Source organism: Chroicocephalus ridibundus, chromosome 7 (assembly GCF_963924245.1).
Source record: "Chroicocephalus ridibundus chromosome 7, bChrRid1.1, whole genome shotgun sequence".
In the NCBI taxonomy this organism is placed as follows: domain Eukaryota; kingdom Metazoa; phylum Chordata; class Aves; order Charadriiformes; family Laridae; genus Chroicocephalus; species Chroicocephalus ridibundus.
The window spans coordinates 7,884,146-7,906,379 of record NC_086290.1 but is presented as its reverse complement, the minus strand read 5'-3'; the positions used below and the strand labels follow the sequence as shown (position 1 = coordinate 7,906,379).

The 22,234-nt window shown below is 39.8% G+C and overlaps 1 protein-coding gene across 6 annotated transcripts in view; it reads left to right on the top strand.

Moving 5' to 3' along the window:
- The first annotated feature begins 35 nt into the window (after positions 1 to 35).
- The window catches only part of CCNT2 (cyclin T2), a 26,289-nt gene continuing 4,090 nt past the window's right edge, over positions 36 to 22,234 (top strand). The window contains exons 1-9 of one of the 6 annotated variants that reach the window (XM_063340947.1): positions 36 to 272; positions 821 to 902; positions 8,789 to 8,917; positions 9,854 to 9,914; positions 11,018 to 11,080; positions 17,496 to 17,541; positions 18,854 to 19,017; positions 20,857 to 20,927; positions 21,158 to 22,234. The exon at positions 21,158 to 22,234 is cut by the window's right edge and continues 4,090 nt beyond it. In XM_063340947.1, the coding sequence (XP_063197017.1) occupies positions 67 to 272; positions 821 to 902; positions 8,789 to 8,917; positions 9,854 to 9,914; positions 11,018 to 11,080; positions 17,496 to 17,541; positions 18,854 to 19,017; positions 20,857 to 20,927; positions 21,158 to 22,234 (1,899 nt within the window). In that variant the 5' untranslated portion in view covers positions 36 to 66. Of the gene's footprint in view, positions 273 to 820; positions 903 to 8,788; positions 8,918 to 9,853; positions 9,915 to 11,017; positions 11,104 to 14,172; positions 14,587 to 17,495; positions 17,858 to 18,853; positions 19,018 to 20,856; positions 20,928 to 21,157 lie in introns of those variants that run through there. The other 5 variants (XM_063340948.1, XM_063340952.1, XR_010071927.1 and 2 more) reach the window with 5 other exon arrangements.

The following is a 22,234-nucleotide window of genomic DNA, read 5'->3' as shown; positions in this document are numbered from 1 at the left end:
GGAGTTCTCGCGAGAGTTGGGATGGAGGGCGGGGGGGCGGTGGCGGAGGGAGGGGGAGGAAGTGTCATGGCGGCGGCGGCAGCGGGCTCAGGCGCGGGCTCCTCGGTGCGGGGCGGCGGCGGCGGCTCCTCGACGGCGTCGCGCTGGTTCTTCAGCCGTGACCAGCTGGAGAACACCCCATCCCGTCGCTGCGGCGTGGAGGCCGACAAGGAGCTCTCGTACCGGCAGCAGGCCGCCAACCTCATTCAAGATATGGGCCAGCGCCTCAACGTGTATCCCAGCGGGGCCTTGTGGGGTGGCCGGGGACGGGGCTGAGGGAGGTGAGGCGGCGGGGGCGGCGGGAGCACCTTTTCCCCCCCCCCACCCCACCTCTCCCCGTTGTGAGGAGCCTCCCCGGGACTCTTCCTGCTCCCTCTCGGGGGATGGAGCTGTGGCCTTGAGGCACAAAATGGGAGGAGGAGCCTGGCCAAGCCCCGCTTCGCCGCCTTTGTCGGCGTGTGAGCGAGGCTCGGGATGGAGGTAGAGTCGCCTCAGGTCTCCGACCTACGGCTGGGTCGGAGACCTGAGGCGACTCCACCTCTGGCCGCCTTTGTATACATTGCTGCGGGTTTAGACACTTTTAAAGTGATCCCAGTTGCTTACAGACCCGTTTTTCCCTTGAAACGTGCATCTCCTCATTACCCATTACTTGATTTTTATTTATTTTTTTTAATCAAAGTAGGAATAAAACCTCAAATCCCCTTCTGAAGCCAGTACGTCGCTTTTGGTTCTTGTAAGCTGTTTCCTGAATATGCAGCCTTTCCTTAATTTAATCTTCCAGATCTCAGCTTACCATAAACACAGCAATTGTTTACATGCACAGGTTTTATATGCATCATTCCTTCACAAAATTTAATCGAAATGTAAGTATGGTTTTATACGCAGTAATAATATGCCCGTAATTTTGGCAGTCTAACTGAAAAGTGTTCTGTTCCTTTGCTGCATCGTAAATTTTGGTCTGTTTATAGGAATTTTAGCTTCTTGCCAGTGGTTTAGGAGCCATAATGATACTTCTTTTCAACTTTGAATTATTTTAACTAGGGGCAATTAGATTTTATCTTCTGCCATCGAAATAAAAAAAATAGGTACCATCAGCAAACACATTTCAGATATGTGAAGAATGCATTTAGATGTTTTAAATCTGGCTGGTGCTTATGTGCTGTAGTTTGAACGGCTGATGTGTAGGAGCACACGTTTTTCTTAATGAAGTCAGTGGTGGTGCTAGTGTGGTGCGTGTCTGACAATTATAGTATGGTGATGTGTGTATCCATATGGATTATGTATCTGCATTTAAAAACCAGTGTAAATTCATTTAACTAGTTCAGTCTTAAGTGGCTTGATGGTAAGTCATGTTAGACAAGGAAGATGCTTAAATCTGATGAGAAAGTGCTGGCTCTTTTGTTTCAATTAATGAACTATTCAGCTGTGCTGAATCTGAATAGAGGCTATGTTATAAAGAAATGAATTCTTCTGTAAAATATTTTCTGTAATTGAGGGATTTTTCTAATAGGTATGGAACTGGAAATACCAACCTGAAAATTTTAATCCTTTTTTATGTCCAGTATTGGATGCGATAGTTAGAAAGACAGTGATATTCTAGGTATTTGTTCATTTTAAAAAATAAAAGTATTTTGCATCAATATTTTATACCAACTTTGCAAAACAGTTAATAATGGTGGTGGTAGTATCAGTAGTTGGCGAGGGTGTTTTTTCTCAGATCTTGGCTTTTCATGATAAAAACCAGATTGAGCGTGTGACAGATGTTGTAGTCTAGACCAGAGCAGACTTTGGTCTGCCAAGGGGTAGAATCTTGCAGACCTTGCACTGTATGAAATTTGGGCAGGTACACGTGGGTTACAGCATTAGCCAGCTCTTTTCCCTGGCATGAATTTGTTTATCGTTGTCTGAGCAAATGGACATCTTATTTGATGTTTATTCAGCAGGAATTACATATTTGTTTGTTGGTACGTTTCAGAAGTTTATTTAATTATTTTTGTGCAAAATCTGAGGTAAATTCTAAATTCCAGCAAGCTTGTTACCATAACTGTGGTGTTACAGGTCTTTGTATAATGAAAGCTAAGTGTTTAAGTACAACCTCATCTAAGTGTGCATAAGCCTGAAACACTTTAACTGGAAGAAATATATAATGTAGGTTTTGTATGTGTAGTGATAAAGAGCTGCGTATTGAATGGATATACATATTAATTCAAATGTACTTCCCTAAAACAGTTTTCTAGTTTTAGAGCAAGAATAGCACACATGAGAATCAAGCAGGCTTTGTGGTGGAATGTGCTCTGTGAAAGTGTTTCTGTAATACATCAAGTGAAGGCAGTAAAACAGTCGCTCTATCTTTCTCCCCTCCGCATAGCTGCCTGTGTAGCAGTAACCTGTAGCCAGTGGAAGAGGAGCTGGTGAGGCATCCAGCGTTTTCTGTGACTGTGGATGGTTTGTGGACTTGATAAACTTGGCAGAGCTGTTTGGAATGGAGAGGTCACTCTGTGTAGAGCTGCTGTAGCTGGGGCTTGTGTTATCTACATCGCCAGCTAGATTACTGTTTGTACTGTCATCTGGTAATCTAGGATAGATTTAGGTAGCAAGAAGCTTTAGCTGGTGTGTTCGGGTTTTTACCGGATGCTGGAAAATGCTGATCACTTTGAACTGGAGGCACAGTAGTATTTGGATATATAGTGCCCTTGTTACCAAAACTAAACCTTAAATCATACTTATGAATCTTAAAACTCACAAGTAAGCTATGTAAGGGCATAATGCCCTGGAAACTGCAACTATGACAGAAGGGGGAAAGAGGGAAAGTGTGTTGTTAAATTAATTCTCAGATAATAGTATTCAAATAAAAGTCAAAGGCAAGTGCGCTGCAAGTGAGCAGTCAGTAATACTGATTCCTGCTGAATTACTTTCTGTAGTTCTTAATGAGTGTAAGGTGAAACAGCAGCTTTGAGTGTGTACTGATGGACAAATGGATTTTCTTATTTTTCTATAGGGTAAAGGGGTTGGTCTCAAAGTGAATGTGAGTCACTTTTAAAATACTCCCAAACCATCTGGCAGGTTCTCTGTAGAGAAAGCAAAAACTGAGGACTGTAATAAATACTTAATATCAAATCTCCAGAGTACTTGGCAAGCTAAAAAATGTAGCTATTCATCCACTGCAGGAAGAAACTAGCCCTTAGAAATTAAATAGTAAGGTACTGGCAGCCTTGGAGCTAAGACCTAGCTAAAATTTTCTCCAGTGTGTGGAGAATATGTCTAATGATTTTTTGGGGTGTGTGTGTGTAGTGATGTTTATCCATGGCAAGAAGGAATCTGAAGGCTGGGGCTAGAAAATTAGATGCCCATTAGTCAGAATGCCTTATGATCTCCAGGTGAAAAAACATAGCCTTTGTTTTCGTGTTTTATTGGCAGGTTAACGTTTTTAGTCATGTAATAAACACTTGCATATTTATCAACATGTGTAACTCCTGAGTTATACAAATACCTATTTATGTCTTACATATATGTCACATGCACTTAATTGTTAATAAACAGGTCTTCTAGTGGAAGGTCACTTACTGAATAGCTGTTCTCTTAATTCTTTTTTTCTTCAGTAGAAGTTTCTGCTAAACAATTTTACAGGCTTTCAAGATTTTGAGTCAACTGTGAATAAGGAACAGAATTCCCAACAGTATCTTCAATCTGTAGAGCTACAGGTGTGGCATGCACCAGTTAATGTAGTCTTTGTTCATTTTGAACGTGTTACACTTACTGCTCTAATGACCAACTGTCCCTGGTTTTATGAAGTTACTGTGGGCTAGCAAGTCACTTCAGAATTGCTATAGTTTATTTGCAAAGTACATACATCTAGGTGCAAAGAAGAACATATTGAAGTTTTGAAGTTGCAATGAAAGCAGGATAAGACCTTGCAAGGTTGGTGTGCTCCAGTAATAGGGAGGAAACTTGCTTTACCAATCCTGGTAAGCAGAACTGGATGCCCTGACTACTAATTTTCCCTAATCATGCAAATGATGTTTCAGGAACTACTATGAACCTCTTCAGCAGTAGTACAAATTATTCTTTCTAAATTACTGTTGACCAGGGCATAGTAACTTTAGTTTGCTGTGTATAAAGTTAGTCAGTGCTAATATCAGGGTGGAGAGGAATCTTGCTGGCTTTTTGTAGGAAGTACTAGCCTGACTGTTTACTTTAAAATATCTTGAAAATTAAAATTCTTCTGGAAATACTGTTTCTGTAGTACTTGGTGTGTTTGATATTATACAGCAAATACCTCTCTAAGAGGCTTATTCTTCAGTACACTGTGATTTGAAGAACAGAGAAGGGGGGAAAATCCTTGGTATGCTGTAAACGAGAGGTAAGGCATCCAAGTGGTTGCTGTATTTTCAAATATAACCCTTAGAAATGCCATGTGGAATACCAAACAACCAGTTGAAAATATACTTGATGATGTCAGGCTTTTTTTGTGTGTGACATGCAGTGGAACTTAGTATAAGTGCCTAAGGGAGGGTGCAGGGGGAATTTTTTCCCTGAAGTGCAAGGTAGGTGAGTTGTGCAGAGGGTATTTTTTTTTGTTTCCCATCCTCTATATTCCCTTGGTGTCTGTTGTGCCCTGCCCAAATTGCAGTATTAAACAGTTGACTTTGCACTTACGCAAAGTTCTTAAAACTTTCATAGTATGCAACAGCTTTATCAAGGCTGTTTTGGGCACTTCAGTTCTGGTTTTAATCTTGCAGTTTAACATATTTGCTGGTTTTATGCAATGTGAGATCCTGGTTATAATTAAAAAAAAAAAAAAACCAACTTGCAACTCTTTGTGTTCACATTTGAAAAACCTTTATCACAGACTGGGACCACTTAACATCTTAAGCTAACTTGTATCAAGTCAAAAAACATACTAATATTGGCATTAAAAGGGAGAGGGAGTTCTCAGGAAAGCTTCTGTGCATGCTGCAGATGTAGCCTGAAATTATTCCAAATGCCTTTGTTGTAGCAACAGTGGTTTTACAATGTCTTGTACTTTTTAAGTGAAAAAGGGTTTGTACCACATTTACCAATAAAACTTGCTGTATAATGCTTTTCGACTGTCATAATAAGGCTGTTGTGTTTTGATTTTTCTGTTTCAGTGGGACTTGGTTTCTGAGATTCTCAGCTAGTACAAAAATGGTGTTTAATTTCATACATGTGTGTTCTTCTGAAGATATTTCTCAAAGTCTTAAAGAATTTGAGTGCATGATAGATAACATCTTTAAATCATTTCATTTGTTTTATAATAAATGAATACGTTTACATATAGGAAGCTTACAGCTTTGTCAGTTCTGTGTCTTTAATTTTGCTCTTTCTACTTTGCTTTTTCTGCCATTTTTGAGAATTGGGAATGAATGAAAGCATTTGAGTAACTTTGCCAATTATATGCTCAGCAGGGTGTGTTGTCTTCACTGAAGACTGTATGCATGCCAAGTCTGAAATTTTATTAGGATGTCTATTTTCCTGAATAAGTACCAAGGGAGACAAAAATACTGACCTACTCTAAACTGGGAATGAGAACCACGACAAAGATACGAGATTCTTTGGCCAGAAGCCAGCGCTTCTTTTTTAAGGAAATAGATAATTGGGGTGCACATAGATTTCTAATGAACCAGAGTTAAATGGCGGTTAATCAGTTTGACTTCAGTCAGCCTCCAGAACTGTGTTTTATGTAAGGTCTTGGAGATCAGGAATTGTGTGGAGATTTCTTGGCCAGAACTGATCTGTTTCAGTAAATTAGAAAATATCCTGAAGTCAGCCTGATGAAGGAGGTACTTTCTTGGAATGAAGTAAAACTTCAGTGCAGTCAAACATAGAATAATAGTGAGTGGGAATTTTCTGATAATTTAATTGTGCAGTTATTGGTGACTTGGTTTGAAGAATGTCTCTGTGAAATGTAAATTTTTTCAGCCATGGTCATTGTTGGAAGTTGATTTTTCAGAAAGGTAAATTGTGAAAATTTCATGTATGTGAAACTACCCACAAACGGTGTGGAAAGAAACCTTGTGTTAGGATATCTTTCAACTAAACTTGTACACAGAGCTAGGAAAAACTGCAAGGCTTGAATGCAGGTTCTTGGGGATGAGCGTGTGGTGCTTGGTGGGGATGGTAAGGCTAGAGAGAGGCAGGGAAGAGCAGGGAGCAACAGTTCATTGCTCACAGTGCAGTTGCTTTTGTTCTTCTTCAGCCCAGCAGTCAGGCACTGCTACAGGTTACTGACTGAATATCTGGTTTGTTTTAAAATTTTCAAAAAAAGGGAGAAATTGTGTGGTCCTGGGGAGATGGAAAGGATCTTCTACTTACTTTCAACTAAAGCTTCTTCCCATCTTCCATTCTGTTTCCGATTCCATACATGTCATGACTTAACTTTCCTTCCGTAGTGACTTCACTACGTTAAGTCTTAGTTCTCAGTCCAACATGATCTACCTCACTATATCCTTTTTCCTGAGTTAAAAAAAAATAAAATGAAGCAGTTCTAGTCTCCTTGGTGTCCGCATTAATACCTCCTCGTTTCTGTCCAATGTCTCGTTGTCAAATTTTTTTCTTTATAACTTGGTTGATCCTTTCAACATTCCCCATTTTGTTTCTTCTCTGTTGTTCATGTTTCTCTGCTTTCCCAGCCCTGTCTGCTAATCTGGCTTTTCCCAAAAGTTTGGGATTATGTTTGAGAATGTAACCCTTCCTCTTGGGCTGGCCCTGGTGTAGAAGGTACTAGCCTCAGACACACCTTCCTCACTTCTGCCTGCCCTAAATCAGTGAAGTACCCTGGGGAGAGGTTACCACAGGGCTACCACAGGGCTTATATGGATGAAACAACTGTAGACAAGAGATGTTTGCCTGGGTTCATGCATTACTGGGCTGGAGCACAGTTTGTCTGCACAATAAAATATCTTTATATGGCATGCATATGTTGGGTTATACTTGGGCGTGCTACTTTACGTCTTCTGTTGCTTCAAAGCTGTTGATAGTCTAGCTTTCTGAACTCCAGAAAGTCTTTCCTTCACCTTTAGTGTTTAAAAGTTTATCTCCCACTTTAAGTGAGATATATTTCAAGTAGCGTGTCCCTAGCAAAGGGAATTTCTTCCAGAATTCCGAATCGTTACTTCAAGCAATGTGAGTAGGAACTTCTCAAAAATCATCAGAAGTCTTAAGTGGCAGTGTTAACATGGTCGGGTTACCTGACCATGCAACACCTGACTTCAGGTTTTTATTTCAGTCATTTATGAGGCTTAAGTTACAAGGTTCTTAAAAAGAAAGTAGTTCTCTTGTCTCCATTGTGGAAGAATTTGCTCCCTGTGACTTGTTGTGGGTGGTTTGGGGTTTTTTCTTTTTTTGTTGTTTTTTTTTAGAATACTAGATTTCTTCGTGGCACATTTCTGTTCATGAAAGGGTATCACCTTCCCAGGGTGTCAGCTTTCCTCAAGTCTGCCAACTTACAAGTTTTACTTTAAGATCTGAGTGGACGTTCCAAAGTCATCTAGGGAAGCAAAAAGTACTCCCTCAATACATTCAAAAGCTCCTGAAATATAATGGGCAATCACTTAAATATTCAATTCTAATTAGTTTTGTTGCAGGTTTTCGTGTGTTGCGAATCATTATAGCAAGTGTTTCATTTGGACATAACAAAGTGCTGCTTGCTGACCAAAAAAAGAAAAGCAGTCCTCACTTTAAGGGGGAAGCACGGCTGCTATTCAGTTCGTTCAGTCGTTCTACTTGGCTGTTGAATGAGAAATCCAATACCTGCACTGCTTGCACCATGCATTAATTAAATACTCGACAAACAGCTATTTCGGTACCTGAATAAATGCTTAATACTGGCTTAATTTAACCAACTTAATCTGCTCATGTCTACATGAAGATTTCTACTGTCATTTTAGTTTCTGTTCAGCATGGGCAACTTTTGCACACAAAGAGGACCCTCGTTCTTCTAAGTCTGTTACGGTTATCCATGTTCTGTATATAGATACATCAGTCATTCTAGCTGACAACTAGGCATCAAAACTCTACTTCGTAGCTAACTCATAGGTGATGCTGAACTGTGAACGTGCTTTCCTGCCAGCTTATGACACCTAAGAGTTTTATTAACGTTTTTATCCTTAGATGTAATTTGTAGCCTCTACTAACATTTAACTACTGTGTTGTGAATCCTTGTGCTTTGTTCACTGCTGGTATATAGTAAAGTTTTTACTTATACAACCTATATTTATATAACAAGCTGCTTTCCTTAAAGTTCTCAGCAAAGTTTCTTGCTTCTTAGGAGAATCAAATGCTAGCAGAGCTGTTTTGACTTTTACTGGAAAGATGGTGTAATGGCTTACTACTGGGCAAGAAATTGGATGAACTTTCTCACAAAGTATATTTAACTTGAAACAGCCTGTTCTAGTGTGACTAAATCTTCTGGACTAAATCTATTCTTTTTATGTTGAACTAGAATTAGTCTGACCTCAGATGTCTTACTCACAAATGTAATTTAGTATTTATGCTACTCCTTCCCTGTGCTGCTGAGAGGATTATGTCACTTATAAAAGAAAACATGACTGGTTATTTTTGTTGCTTTGCATGGTTTCAGGACTGTTTAAAAACAAAAGCAAAAAACCCCCCAAACTCCCAAACAAATCCAACTTCTTAAACCTTTTCTAATTACCACTTTAGACTCTCCATAAAAATTCAAGTCCTACTCGTAAAAAGTTAAAAAAATACATGTGTTTTTCTTCTTCAGATAATATCTCCTACGGCATTGTTTTTGGCTGCAAAAGTGGAAGAACAGCCACGGAAACTTGAACATGTTATTAAAGTAGCACATGCCTGTCTTCATCCTCAAGAGCCACAACTGGATACAAAGAGTGATGTAGGTGGAAGTCATGGTTTTAAAGATATTCGGATGACACTTCATCTAATGATCTGTTACATTGTCTTGACTGGATTATTGCTGTCTGCAAAGTAGAAAAAAAACCTTGTTTTTACACCATTTAAGTCTTTTGTATTACTTAATATAACTTACTAAAGGCTTGAATGTTTGTGTTATGAAACTTGAAGAGATTGCACTGTCTTGAACTTGTGTTATTTTTAAGACTTCTACATGTATAGTAGAAGACTGGACGTTAAGTAAGAGGTTTCATAAGTTACACCGTTTGCACACTGTGTGTGTCTTTCTCAACCAGCAGCTCACTGTGCACTATTATCTATATTCTGTTTTAAAGGATGCGATACAGTTGTCAGCTGCTATCTCTGCTGTACATTGGTCTTCCTTTCATTTGCCAAAGTTTGTACAGCTTCCACTTACTTCGTAGTTCACATTTTCTTTCCTGAGATGAGTCTTCCTGAAACCAAATGTAGGAGGAAGTATGCTGGAAATGCACCAGAGTTGTTCAGCCTGAAGGTCGGGCTGAGCTAGTTATACCCAGCTGGACGTCAGCTGATGTATAAAACTATTTGAGCACCTTTGCTGTGCTCCCAGTTCTTGGATTGACACATGGAGGGGTGTGTATATATATATGTGTGTGTGAGCCCACAAGCTTAAGCTAGCTTAACAGAGGCCAACTGAGTATTCCCAGCTGTATTTTAAAGTCCTTGTAAAACGGATAACCTGCCTAGGGATATTTGAGTTGATTTGCACTGGCAAGCCTTCGTAATTCTTACAGCATCGCCCCCTTCTCCCCAAAATGCCAGTGGGTTTCTCGGGTAGAAACTTGTTTCTAATACCAGTGTTCAAATAGGAAGTGTATGATTAAAATTTTGAGACAATAGCTAGCTACATCTTGACTTGTTTGCTTATTTGTTTCAGGCATACCTTCAGCAAGCCCAAGAGCTGGTTATACTTGAAACAATAATGCTTCAAACTTTAGGTATGTCTTTCTCCGTATCTCCTGTGCAGCCAGCTTACCATGAAGAAGTAATGGGACCCAAGTAATTGCATTTTTTATGTGCTATTGGTACACTAGAATTTTACTGGTTTTGTGTACAACTGACCTGTGATTTTAGTTTCGTATTAGCAGTTGTGTTGTGTTCACTTTGGAGGAAAAAAAGGCATTACCTATACTTGTGAAATAGATGTTTGTGACAATTTGATGGGGTAGAAATGTGTACCTTTCACAACAGATTTTACTCCAAAGTAGAGAGTAAGTTGATTTTTCTTCATATAAGGTAGCATGTTATACTAGATTAGCTGTGTATGTGTTCTGAAGCAATTGGGAAGAGCTTTATACCAAGTGTTTTTCCCCATTTGCCTTTCAATAGAAGAATGTGATGTAATTGAGCAGGGTTACTACCTCTGAATGTCACAAGTTGGAGTGTAACCATTTAATGGTTTGGGCAATTCCAAAATTTGAAATGGAATGCTCTTATCAAGAAACTCTTTGGACTACAATAAATAGAGACAATTACAGCTAGCAAGCCTGAGAACACAGATACTCTTAAATACCACTTTCAGTAGATTGTTTTTTTTAAAAAAAAGCTAACAGTAGTGACCTAATTCTTAAAACAGCGTCATAAACAAAGACAGGTTTCTTAAGGCACTGATCTACAAATTAACTTAATTTGTAATTTCATAGAAGCAACATGTTTAAGTCCCAGAAATCAATGAATAAAGTATGTGTGCACACGGGTATATTTCAGTGTGTCTGTAATATAGCTTTTATGGACTTATTTATGTATTAGAAACTGTTCAGATATGTTCAATTTTAAAAATACTGTGAATTCCCAAGTATATGTATTTTTAGGACTTGCAATTACTGAGGAATGTTTTACTAATTGATCTTGAAATGGCTATACCATCCACCATTCCAATGTGTGAAAAAGTGCAGAATAAGAGGCAGTTAAATAGTGTTACTTAATCTTCAGTGCAAAGGTTTAGCAAGCATTTTAGGTCTGTGGGGAAAGGAAAGGGGTTTGGTTTTTTTATTTAACAGATGGAAATGTATAGCTCTAAAATGTATTCTTAACTCTTCAGGTTTTGAGATTACCATTGAACATCCGCACACAGATGTTGTGAAATGTACGCAGTTAGTGAGAGGTCAGTGACTTTTAACCACTTCTGTAAGTCCTTTTTTACCTTTCTAGTAAAATTTGAAGGTGATGTTGTTTGTCTAATATGATCTTCACCAACTGTGTTATCCAAAGAGTTTGTTTAAAGCTAATTACAAAAAGCTTGATCTTAACCTTTAGAGTCTGATAAAGAGTCCAGTTCTGCCCTTAATAATTTTTTTACTTGCTTATTAGCTTTGATTTTAATAACATCTGTTCCATGTTTTCTTAAATGACAGAAGCAGTTAGTAGTTGAAAACTGAATAATCAACTACTTAGAATTGTTCTGGATTGACTGTTTTCACCCTGAAGTAGTTTTACCAAGTAAAGTTTAGTCTGCATATTGGCTAGTTTCCTGCCTAGCAAATCTTTTTATGAACGCTTTTTTAAATCTTTTTTAATGAACCCTAATAAAGACAGTGCATAACCGGTCTGTGATCACATGCAAATACCTTAAGTGACTTAATTCTTTTTTCTGAGCAGGGTGTACTTACTTGTTTTGGATAGTAGCACAAATCCCCAAACCTTTTGTTTAACAATCATTTCCTCTAACTTGAATGCAGCTCATAAATGTGACTCTACTTAAATACCTGTTTTGTTCTTTTTTGTTGTTGTTGTTGAATTTTGGCACTCCTTTAATTCTTAAAATGGTTTCCTTTGGAGTTTAAAAAAAGAAAAAAAATCCTCTCATGAGATGGGGGATAAAAAAAATGAGGAATCAGTTGTAAAAGCACCTAAAATAAACTTTTCACTTTATGTTCCTTAATTAAAAAGTGTATGGTAACGAGTAGACCATGATTTTTACTCTTCAGTCATTAGCTGTTGTTGCACTGAAAAATGCAAAGTTAAGTGCTTCAATTTTTTTTTTCCCCTCTATAAATATAGGAAAGTTAGGTGCAACTTAATCATCTTAACTAGATCTGTTTTGTAGTAACTCTAGAATTAAAGTTGTTCTTTGAAGGAAAAGTATCTCTCCTTTCTCATTTTAAAGTGGCTTACTGGTTGTCTTCAGAGATTGATTCAGAGTATGAGTGGTGCTGTGTGTAAAGTAGCTTTATTGCCATTCTTGCTGTAAGGTAATGATTCTTTGCTTTCTGTCCAGATTTGATTGTGACTCGGTGCCGAAGTCTAGTTGCACCTAAAGTCTCAATAGTCTGCATCAGCAGCTCTGTAGGGTTTTGCTTTGGATTTTCTCAGCTGTGGGTCAGTGCAAATGCGAGCACATACTTCACTGTTTTGTGTGAGTCCCTGCACTTCTGCTTGGTGTTTGGGGCTGTGGGGAGGGGTGGCAGGCACAGGATTTCCACACTAGCAAGTGTATTTTACTCGGGCCTACAAGAGGAAAGGCATGCTTCTACACAAACTTTATTTCCTTTAGTCAAGGGTAGAGACTGCTCTAAGACAGTTGAGCTTTTTCCTTTCTGTTTTGTGTGCTACTTTTGTGTACTGACAAAATGCATACATCGAAGGTCCATGCTAACTTTTAAATTTGACATTTTAAAGCTAGTATTTAATATCAGCACAGTTTAACAAAATACGTAGAATTCTAAAATTATACCAAGACTTGAAATCTGAAGACTCTAATGAGGGCTGAAAATCCATGTTCCTCAAGCGCTGGTGCAGAGTGAATGTAACACACGTGATGCTTGGAAGCCTGCTCACTGGAGTAGGTGTGCTCGTTAGTATGTGTGTATGCAAATGGCATTCTTGTCAGCATATGCCCCTCTAAGGGGACGGGGGGGTGTGACTCGTGACACAAGACTCAAGTACCTCATATTAAAAAAAAGACAATAAATTAATCCATAAATTAAAAACATTGAGCATGAAATCTGTAGTCAGGCATGCAAGTCAAGCAAGTAGAGAATAATTGCTGTGGAACGTTAGTCTTATATATTGAGTGAATAAAGAGATAGGCTTGTAGGCACAGTGATAGGTGTTCAAAGGTGCAGTGGTATGATTTTAGTTCTCTGTTTCTTAACACTTATTTATTGGACAGTGTGGTGTTTTAATGGGAATAGGTGCAATGCTTAGATACCAAGTCCTGAAGCTTTCAAAATGTATCTAAGAATTGTCACTGTTAAGCCTTTAGTGCTAAAGGGATTGAGAAGTTAAAGAAATGCAAGGTTGCTTCATCCAGTTCTGGCAACATGTTGTCTTGGACAAAAAGCACTATTTCAGAAGGCAGAGATGCCTTTTTTTTTTTATTAAAGGTGATTAACTTATTCAAGACAGTTATGATTAAGACCTCTATCTGTATGTCTGGGGAGAGAAGAAAAGGAGGAACATAATGTGGCTGACTGTTAAGTATCAAAAGAGAGGCAACAAAGTTAGCTGAGGTACGCAAGCGTACTTAAGGTTTTGGCTTGGCATGTGTGCACTGAATTGCTGTGGGGTGAGAAGATGCCCTTGTGATGGCTAAGCTTAATGGCTAAGAGGATGGCTGATTCTCCAGATCACTTTTTATTGTCTTGCATCTAGGGTAATGTGCTTTATGCTGTCACTGTTGCCTGTATTAATCTGTAAGCTACCCCCTTTTAAAAACAAAATAAATAATAAAAAAACCAAACCAAAAACAAACAAAGCACGTTCTGTTGATGATGCTCAAAAGATTCAGCCACATCCTTTGTCAGAAGACTGTCTAGTCTCATAGTGGCATACCAGAATCAGTTGCTGGAAGCTGAAGGTGAACTAGTAAGTGGGAATTGGTGCAAATAAATATAATTCCTTCAACATAGAACTCAAGAAAAAGTTTAATTCTTCATCTCTAATCAAAAGCCTTTCTGAAGGTAGTATTAGACAACAGAGATCACTGTAGATAAGGGGTGACTGGATGGATACATAATGGCTCATGATGTTCAGGCATAAGGAATCTAATTATTTCTTCTGGTTTTTAAAGATTCGTGGGTTCATGAAACTGTTCCATCTTTACAATTTGGTCAGTATAGTAGACAAGGGAAATGGTGTGGGCTCAGTCTTTTTTCTGCACCATTCTTCCTCAGTGTCAAGAGACTGAGAAGAGGAGACAGGACCATCATTCCTTAGGATTCCACATGTCCTCTAAGGAATCTGGAGGCAGTGGATCTGTGAAGGCCTGTCAGCAAGCTCCAGTGCCCATGCCAAGGATGCTCCAGTGCCCATTCCAAGGATGTTCCAGTACTGAAGAGAGAAGAAAAGGAAAAAGAAAAAAAAAAAAAAACAACACCAAAAACTTCTCCTGGTATCGAACTACCTTACTGGCTTGAATGCCAGATGAATGATCATCAGTGAAACTGCCCTAGAATCATGACATGGTCCTCTTAGGGTCTGGTGCAAAATCAGTGTGTTCCCAGCCTGCTTCTGGTAGAACTTGAAGTGGAGGAGTCTGTAGCCTCATCTCCATCTTGGGAAGTCTTCAGTCATTCCTTTTTTTGTATTGGTTACACAACCTTTTTTTGGAACTGAAGATCGGATCCCAAGGATTTCTGGCATTGTTCTGGCTGTTCTACAGGTTATCAGGTATCTTGAACACCCATGATCCTTACTAATCTTTTGTGGAAATTGCACTGTCAAATTCTTCAAACATACCATAGTATCTGTGTGCGTGGCTGCCATTGGTTAAATTGGGCTGATAAAGGCAAGGAGGCAGAAGAGGAGATTAATCGGAATGAACCTGCTTTTTCAGAGGGTATTCTGATGAGAAAAATTTAAATCTTAGTATACTAAGTGGTGTGGAAAGATCTTAAACAGCAGCTGCACTCCAACATTGCTACAGGTGGCCTTCGCATTCTGAACAGGCTTCTACAGGCCTGTTCCCAAGGTTTAAATACTTTCTTGAAAGTAAAGCCACCAGGACTGCTCAGACTGGAATGCCTATGCCATGGCCTCCTCCAGCCCTTTCCAGATCCAACAGGCATCCACCACCATACCTCCAGTCAGAGCCTGTGGCTTTCTTCCTTTTGCCCAGGAGGACTTCAGCACGCTTCCTGTCTTCTCGTGTTGACTGGCTTATCTGCAGTCTTCTCTTTCCGGGGAATGCTTACACGTGTTTTCAGGGTCCCAGGCACAGCCAGATACCACTCTCCTAAGGGTGACTTGGCAATCACGTTTTCATGATTATCTGAAGATCCAAGATAACGTAGTGTTGAAGAAAAGACTCAGATATCTTGGAATTGCACCAGCTGAACTGTGTGGCTGTGCCCAGTAAAAAGTATTTTGGTTTCCACTTGGGAAATTCTTGGAGACAGTAGCCTTTTGGAAGGTGTATCGGACAGCAAGTCCCATTTCAAAATCTTGATTACTACTTTAGTAATCCCCTGCCTTATGGTTGCTTCTGCAGCAGTGAGACAGGGTGGGTGTTTTAAATCACTCCCAAATTATAAAATATAAAACGTAATGGCTGGCATCAGTCATCAATCCTGCGACTTGGAGTTATAACAGAGCAGTTCTGCTGGCATGTTTTAACCTCTCCTTCAAGATTATTTTAATTTGGAGATGCACTTTCCCCTACTACAAAGGAAACAACACACCAAAATACAGGAACCAAAATTCATTAGCTTTAATTGTAGCGATGGATTCTACTAAACCAAAGCCGTCCTGAATGTATGAGAAGAGTTTGGGACAGATGTTTTCAATTTTGCCTTGTGTGACCGTAGGCTTGAGTTGTGAGCTGAAATTTCTTGCTGATTTTGGCAGTGATGATTATTCAGCTTTAAATAAGTTGGAGCAGTAACATCCTGCTTGTAGTATAGGTAAGGTATTTAGCACATTAATTTTTGATTGAGGCTAAAATGTGTGTTTCAAGGTGTGATTCTTTTCTTCCAGGTATGTGTTTTGATTTACTTAACTTTCAAGCTGATGTTAAGTAGAAGTTTTCCGGCATCTGCTTTTCTTCCCTGTTCAAAAGGGACGTTTCAGTGAGAGTAGAGACGCTTCTTGATCCGGTCCCTTAATTCAAACATTTTGTAACTTTACAGAATGTAGAAATCACTGAAGATCCTTTAAACATTACTTTGATGAAAAATGAAGAGCAAGACATCTATTTCAGTCTTATTCAACCATTCTGTGTTTTCATTTGTTTGGTTATTATGGTCTCGTTTCACTTTTTTAGTAATATTGCCTTACACTTTTTTGATGGGAGGGAGAGGAAAAGGTTGAACTCCATCATTATTTGTCATGCAGTTACCATTACAGTTTGCAAACTAAATATTATAGTATAACACTGTCACATTGTCAGTTCACGCTGTGGTTATAGTGGATTAGTAGAATCTGTGTGTAGGAAGGGATCCTGTTACCTCGCTACTTTCACATTCTTCTCAGATCATGGCACTGCCCGACTGTGTGGCATAGAGACAAATCTGATTTGTGCTCCTTGGCAATTATTAGAAGTCAAGTTAAATCACATCTCTAATACGCTGTTTAAAAATTAAATCTTAAAAGCCATTGCAATCTTTCTCAAACTTTATGGAAAGCTTATTATTAAAATAAAAGTTTAACAATATTCCCTTTGACATAAAATTAAACAATACACTTTCTGCAGGTAGCACTGATTTCAAGTGATAGTGTCAAAGTAAGAATTCAATGAAGGCTGCATTCAATCTTCAGTTAAAAGCATTGTGCCCAGCTATTCCATTATATGCATGTTACAGTAAGTTCTCTTACTCGAGTGAGGAGTGTTGGGGTTTCACTGGAAGGGGTCAGCGCTGGGTGGCTGTAACGGCCTTAATCGTCAGCTTTTTGTTTCTGGCACGTTGCAGTCTTGTGTGGGGGTTTTTTTCCTGACTGTAACTAAAACGAAGTTGTTTATTTCCTATCGAAGCTTTGCCGTAGGTTAAACAAATGCGGAACAAAACGTTATGAGTCCCTCTTGGTTAGAGGGAGGAGAAAACTTGTTTAATTTTTTTTTACCATCTATCTTGGGAGCTTGCTGTGTTGCAGGGCATTGGGAGAGAGCTGTGGCTGGTTTCGGGGAGGTGCTGGGGGTGGGAGGGTGTTCTCCGCATGTCCTGCCACACTCCTCTCTGAGAGCAGAACTTGCGCTGTGCTACGAATTGGCGTTTACTGCCTGCCTTGCTGCAGGCCAGGGTTATGCTAGGGACCATCCGGGGATGCGGGTGGGGAAGCAGGTATTCCTGGAAGAGCGCGCTCATGCCTGAGGTGTTTGGGGTAAATAAGCAAAGGGAAATTGTCCCATGGATTGTACAGCGGGAGGGTCAGGGGACGGAATGACTGGTCCATCTCTAGTTACTGAATGTAACGGGCTCTTCTGTATCGTGGAAAAGATTCTTTTAAAGGCTAGTTAGCTAGATTCAGATCAGTTCTGTGGAAATACCAAGTGGTGCTTTTGGAAGGTAAAACCGTTTTCATTTTGGAATGGCGCTGACCAGTGAGTGCAGATACCTAATCTCTCTGTTTTTCTTTTCTTACAGCAAGCAAGGATTTGGCACAGACATCCTATTTCATGGCTACCAACAGGTTGTTACCCTGAACCTCTTTGTTGCACTGTTGTAGCACACTATAGCTTCCTTTACTGCAGGGCCCCCTCCATGTGTCTTACCCTTGTTGCAACAGGAGACTGGGCCATCTACAGTGGTGGTACCTTCCTGTTTGCAGTGCGGTGTATTGTACAAGGGCCTGACGGCACAAAGGGGTTAAATGCACAATGAGAAGTGTAGTGGTGCTTTCTGATGACATTTTCTCGATTGTGAGTGCATAAGTCTAAAATTGGTAGCCTGAATAGCAGCTAAAGATTACAAAGAGCTAAACTTAACCTAGAAATTCGAGCATCTTGGTAAGTACAAAACTATTTTTAGTTTACACTTGTAGTTAATGGCAGTTTTCTCTTAACTTTAAATATATTGATCCAATTTTAACTTATAAAATTGTAGCGAGCCTAAGATCTTTTCAACTAGCTGATTTTTCTTTTCAGATAGACTAGTAGTAGTCCAGTGTTCTTCCTTTTAGAAACAGGTCTTAAGTTTTAAAACTATATATAAAAATTAAAGTACTTACATAAATTAAAAGTTATAGGATTCCAAATGGGGAGTGTGTATACATAGCCTGCTGTAGAAAGATGGAATTTGAGAGCAGACTTAAGTCTTGATTTCTCGATGACTTCAATTTACTTCTTGCAAAACAACTTTGAGCTTTATTTAATAGGATTACATTGTGTGTAGATAGTTTTTAAGCAATTATCTGCTGGCTATTGGAAGTCTTCCAAATAAATATTTCTTGGTGGCTCCTTGATGGGCAGGGTACTGTATTTGAAACAGCTGTTAAGAAAAGCTGTGATAAAGCAGTGAAACCGAATCATGATCTTTGTGCTGCTGGCAATACCACAAATGCCAGCCTAGTGAAAGCTAAGCCCACGAGTCATTCACTCGGCCTCCCTGGACCCATTGCGTACCTTCCTCTGATCGTCTCATCTAGAGACTGCATAGTCAGCTGTGTGCTCTTCACTGTAAAATTTTAATTGACCATATTATACTACTTTCTTTTAAGCACTTAAGTACAGTAGACAGACTGGTAAATTTATTTACCGTTCATCACACTTTTCATAGCAATAGCAAATTCAGCTTTTCTACTAGATAAATGCCCTGCCCTTTGTTTTCTGAAGGCAGTAAGATAGCTTACAAACTTAAATCAGAAAAATGTTCCATGAACTGTTGTTTAACTGCTGTTGCTTGACAAGTTACCTTATTCTGTGTGTTAATGGTTGATTTGTTTGGGTTTTCTGTTTTACATGTTTGATTTCCTTTGGTTCCTCATTACGAAATTTGTGCAACAGTCTTCACCTTACTACATTCTGTCTTCAGTACAAGCCCACAGTCATAGCATGTGTGTGCATTCACTTGGCCTGCAAGTGGTCCAACTGGGAGATTCCAGTATCAACTGATGGAAAACACTGGTGGGAATATGTAGATCCTTCGGTTACTCTAGAATTACTAGATGGTAAGTAATACTGCCTTTTCACATCTCAAAATTCAAGGGTTTATTAATGTAAAAATGGGAGCATAGTATAGTAAGAGCATAGCTTTATGGCTAAAGTAAGCCTCGCTGACTTCACATACCAGATCCTTGGGTGAAAAGTAGAGGAGAGGAGAGAACTTGACTTTTGAGAGCCTTTTCATTTCATCCTGTGGGCTGGGGCATCCACATACCTTTTGTAGGTGCAGGTTAGAATCTTGCTTTTAAGTGCTTTCCAGAACCAGGAAGGAGATGGAGATACACCAATGGAAAACCATGTAGTCCTGATCGTTTTATGTACATCAGTGGGCCACGTGTATGGCTTCACTGTCCCTGAGACAACTGTTTTTCAGGCTATACATAAAATTGCCATATTTATGAAAGTAGTTCTATGTTAACAATTTGGTATAGCTTATGAGACCACAAACCCCTGTAAAATATTTTGTTAAATGGCTTCTTTCCAGAAGGCGGCATATACCTAGAAGACCGTATACCTGGAAGTTTACTATCTTTTTAGTAGTACTTATTAGAGTGGAGTCTGAATTTGAGGTCTACATGTGCTGCTGTAGTGGAGGTGGTGGCTTCTGGGGCTTTCAGATCTATGTATTGGACTTTGCTGCTAGTTCTAGAGTGAAGCACTTGTTTCAGAGTAGTGGTGGAGGCCTCCAGGCTTGGTAAGGCCCAGCATAGCTCCCCATGGCCTGCTCTTCTCCTCTGCTGAGCTTTTATTTCTTAATGGCAATAATACTATTTTTTTGAAAGGGGAAACTTGAGTAGATGTCATGCGAAGCACAGAACCAGAGTGAGCAAGTTGAAATGTCTCTGTCTAATAGGCTTCTTTAAGTTGTATCTGTGGTTTCAAATACCAGCCTGCCTTCCTTCTCATCTGGCCATTGGTTTTGTGTGCTTGGTCATGACATCATTTTGATTTTTAAAATCCCACGAGATGTGTGCTGTGAGCTGACGGTGAACACTGCTTAATTCCTCAAGTATTTCCGGAGGTGGGGTGTGTAACAGACTGGGGCAGACCAAAGCGCTGAGGCAGGTTTGTGCTGGGGAGCAGTGTTAGTTTATAACTTGCTCGTGGAGTTCTGGAGAAGCCAGTTCTTCCCGACCTGCAGGAGATCTACTTTTGCATTCAAATTCTGACTGTACCTAATTATTTTTAGCTTGTGAGTAAAATTAAATTTCAGTGGAAAGTATTTTTATTTGCAGGTGACCAGCATAGAGATCTGTGTTTCCCTGTGGACATAATAAGTGGAAGGATCTTTGGGTTTTTAACACAGCCAGCTGCTTGCCCTTGAACACAAATTAATGACAAACTGCTGTTTAAAACAGGGTGCTTCAAAGGTCTGATGGCTCATATTTTGTTCAGAGCTGCTGTTGGTTGTTCCTAAAGTTCGGTGGAATGACTGAAACAGTGACTTAGAAATTTATACTTTAAAGGAAACTTAACCTTCGTACAGGGAATGGCCAGGCTCAGTGGCATGTACGTTATTTTAGGAGCTATTGTTTGTACAGATCTTTCTAGAAATTTTTGGTGTAACAAATCCAGATTCTCCAAGAGTAAAAATAAAATCTTAAATTCAAACCTGTTTTTCAGAATGCACGTAGTGGTCAGAAGTCTGTTAGTGAAATACTGTAGCTTTTTTTGTTCAACGCTTGTCTAAAAAAATTCTTTATTAAATTTAAATTTGAATCACGTGCAGCCTGTAGTAACTACTGCGAAAGCTGTATACTGTTAGTCTAGAAAAATGCTTAAACTTTAACCTGCTTATTACAGAATCAGATGTAAGAAATGGCTTTGGTTTTTTTTCTACCCAGAGCTAACTCATGAGTTTCTGCAGATACTGGAGAAAACGCCTAGCAGGCTCAAGAGAATTAGAAATTGGCGGGTAAGAAATTTTCCTATAACAGTGTCTAGCAAAAAGAGGTGAACTTCTAGGAGAATTACGAACCAAGGGAAAAAGTTTAGTTATATCTTATTTGTTCTTTACTCCTGCAGCCGGGTTGGGAGGGGGTGAAACCTTGAGTCAGCTCTTATCCTCACCTTTCAGCTAAACCGGAACGTACTGCACAAGTGTTCTAAGCTGTGTGTTTTCTCACTTCTTTCCTTTTTGCTTAGGCTAATCAGGCTGCTAAGAAACCTAAAGGGGATGGACAGGTATCCGAGAACTCGCTTCTTGGTTCATCTTTGGTCCAGAATTCCATTTTGGTGGATACAGTTACTGGCGTACCTGCAAACGCAAGTTTCCAAAAACCATCAACATCGTTTCCTGCACCGGTACCTCTGACCTCAGGAAGTATTTCTGTTCCAGACAGTCATGCACCTGAAAATTTGGCAATACTAGCTACAGGAATGCCAAGTACCTCATACAGTTTGGCATCACACCAGGAATGGCCTCAGCATCAAGAACAAACAAGGACAGAACAAATTTACTCCCAAAAACAGGAGGCATTACCTGCTGGTCAGTACAACATGAACTTCCAGGCAGGGACGTCTGTACAGTTGCACTCTGGAGTACATCACAGACCTGACAAACTTGCTGAGCATTCTACTGTCAAACAAGAATATTCTCATAAGTCAGGAAACAAACACCACGGACAAGTCGCCGCTCCTGTAATAATTCCTCAAAAAATGTCTCTGGATAAATACAGAGAGAAGCGCAAACTAGAAACCCTCGAACTGGATGTGAGAGAACACTACGTAGCAACCCCGGGCGAACAGCAGCATAAAAAACACCTGCAGCCTCAGCCAGCCAGCAGTTCTTCTGTTACGTCTCCCATCAAAATGAAAATCCCCATTGCAAACGCAGAGAAGCCTGAAAAACACTTGTCTGATAAGAAAGAAAAGGGTGGCTCGCTCAAACTCCGTATACCGATCCCACCCACAGAAAAGGGTGCCAGCAAGGAGGAGCTGAAAATGAAAATTAAAGTTTCTTCCTCGGAAAGGCACAGCTCGTCGGACGAGGGGAGCGGGAAAAGTAAACATTCGAGTCCCCACGTTAGCAAAGAGCATAAGGAAAAACACAAAGAACACTCTTTAAATCGCCACCACAGCATTGGGCACAAGCACTCCCACTCGCACAGCAGTGGGAGCAGTAGTGGCGGCAGTAAGCATAGCGCTGATGGAGTAACCCCAACTGTTCTGAGGAGTCCCGTGGGCCTGAGTAGCGATGGCAATTCCTCTAGTTCCGGCTCG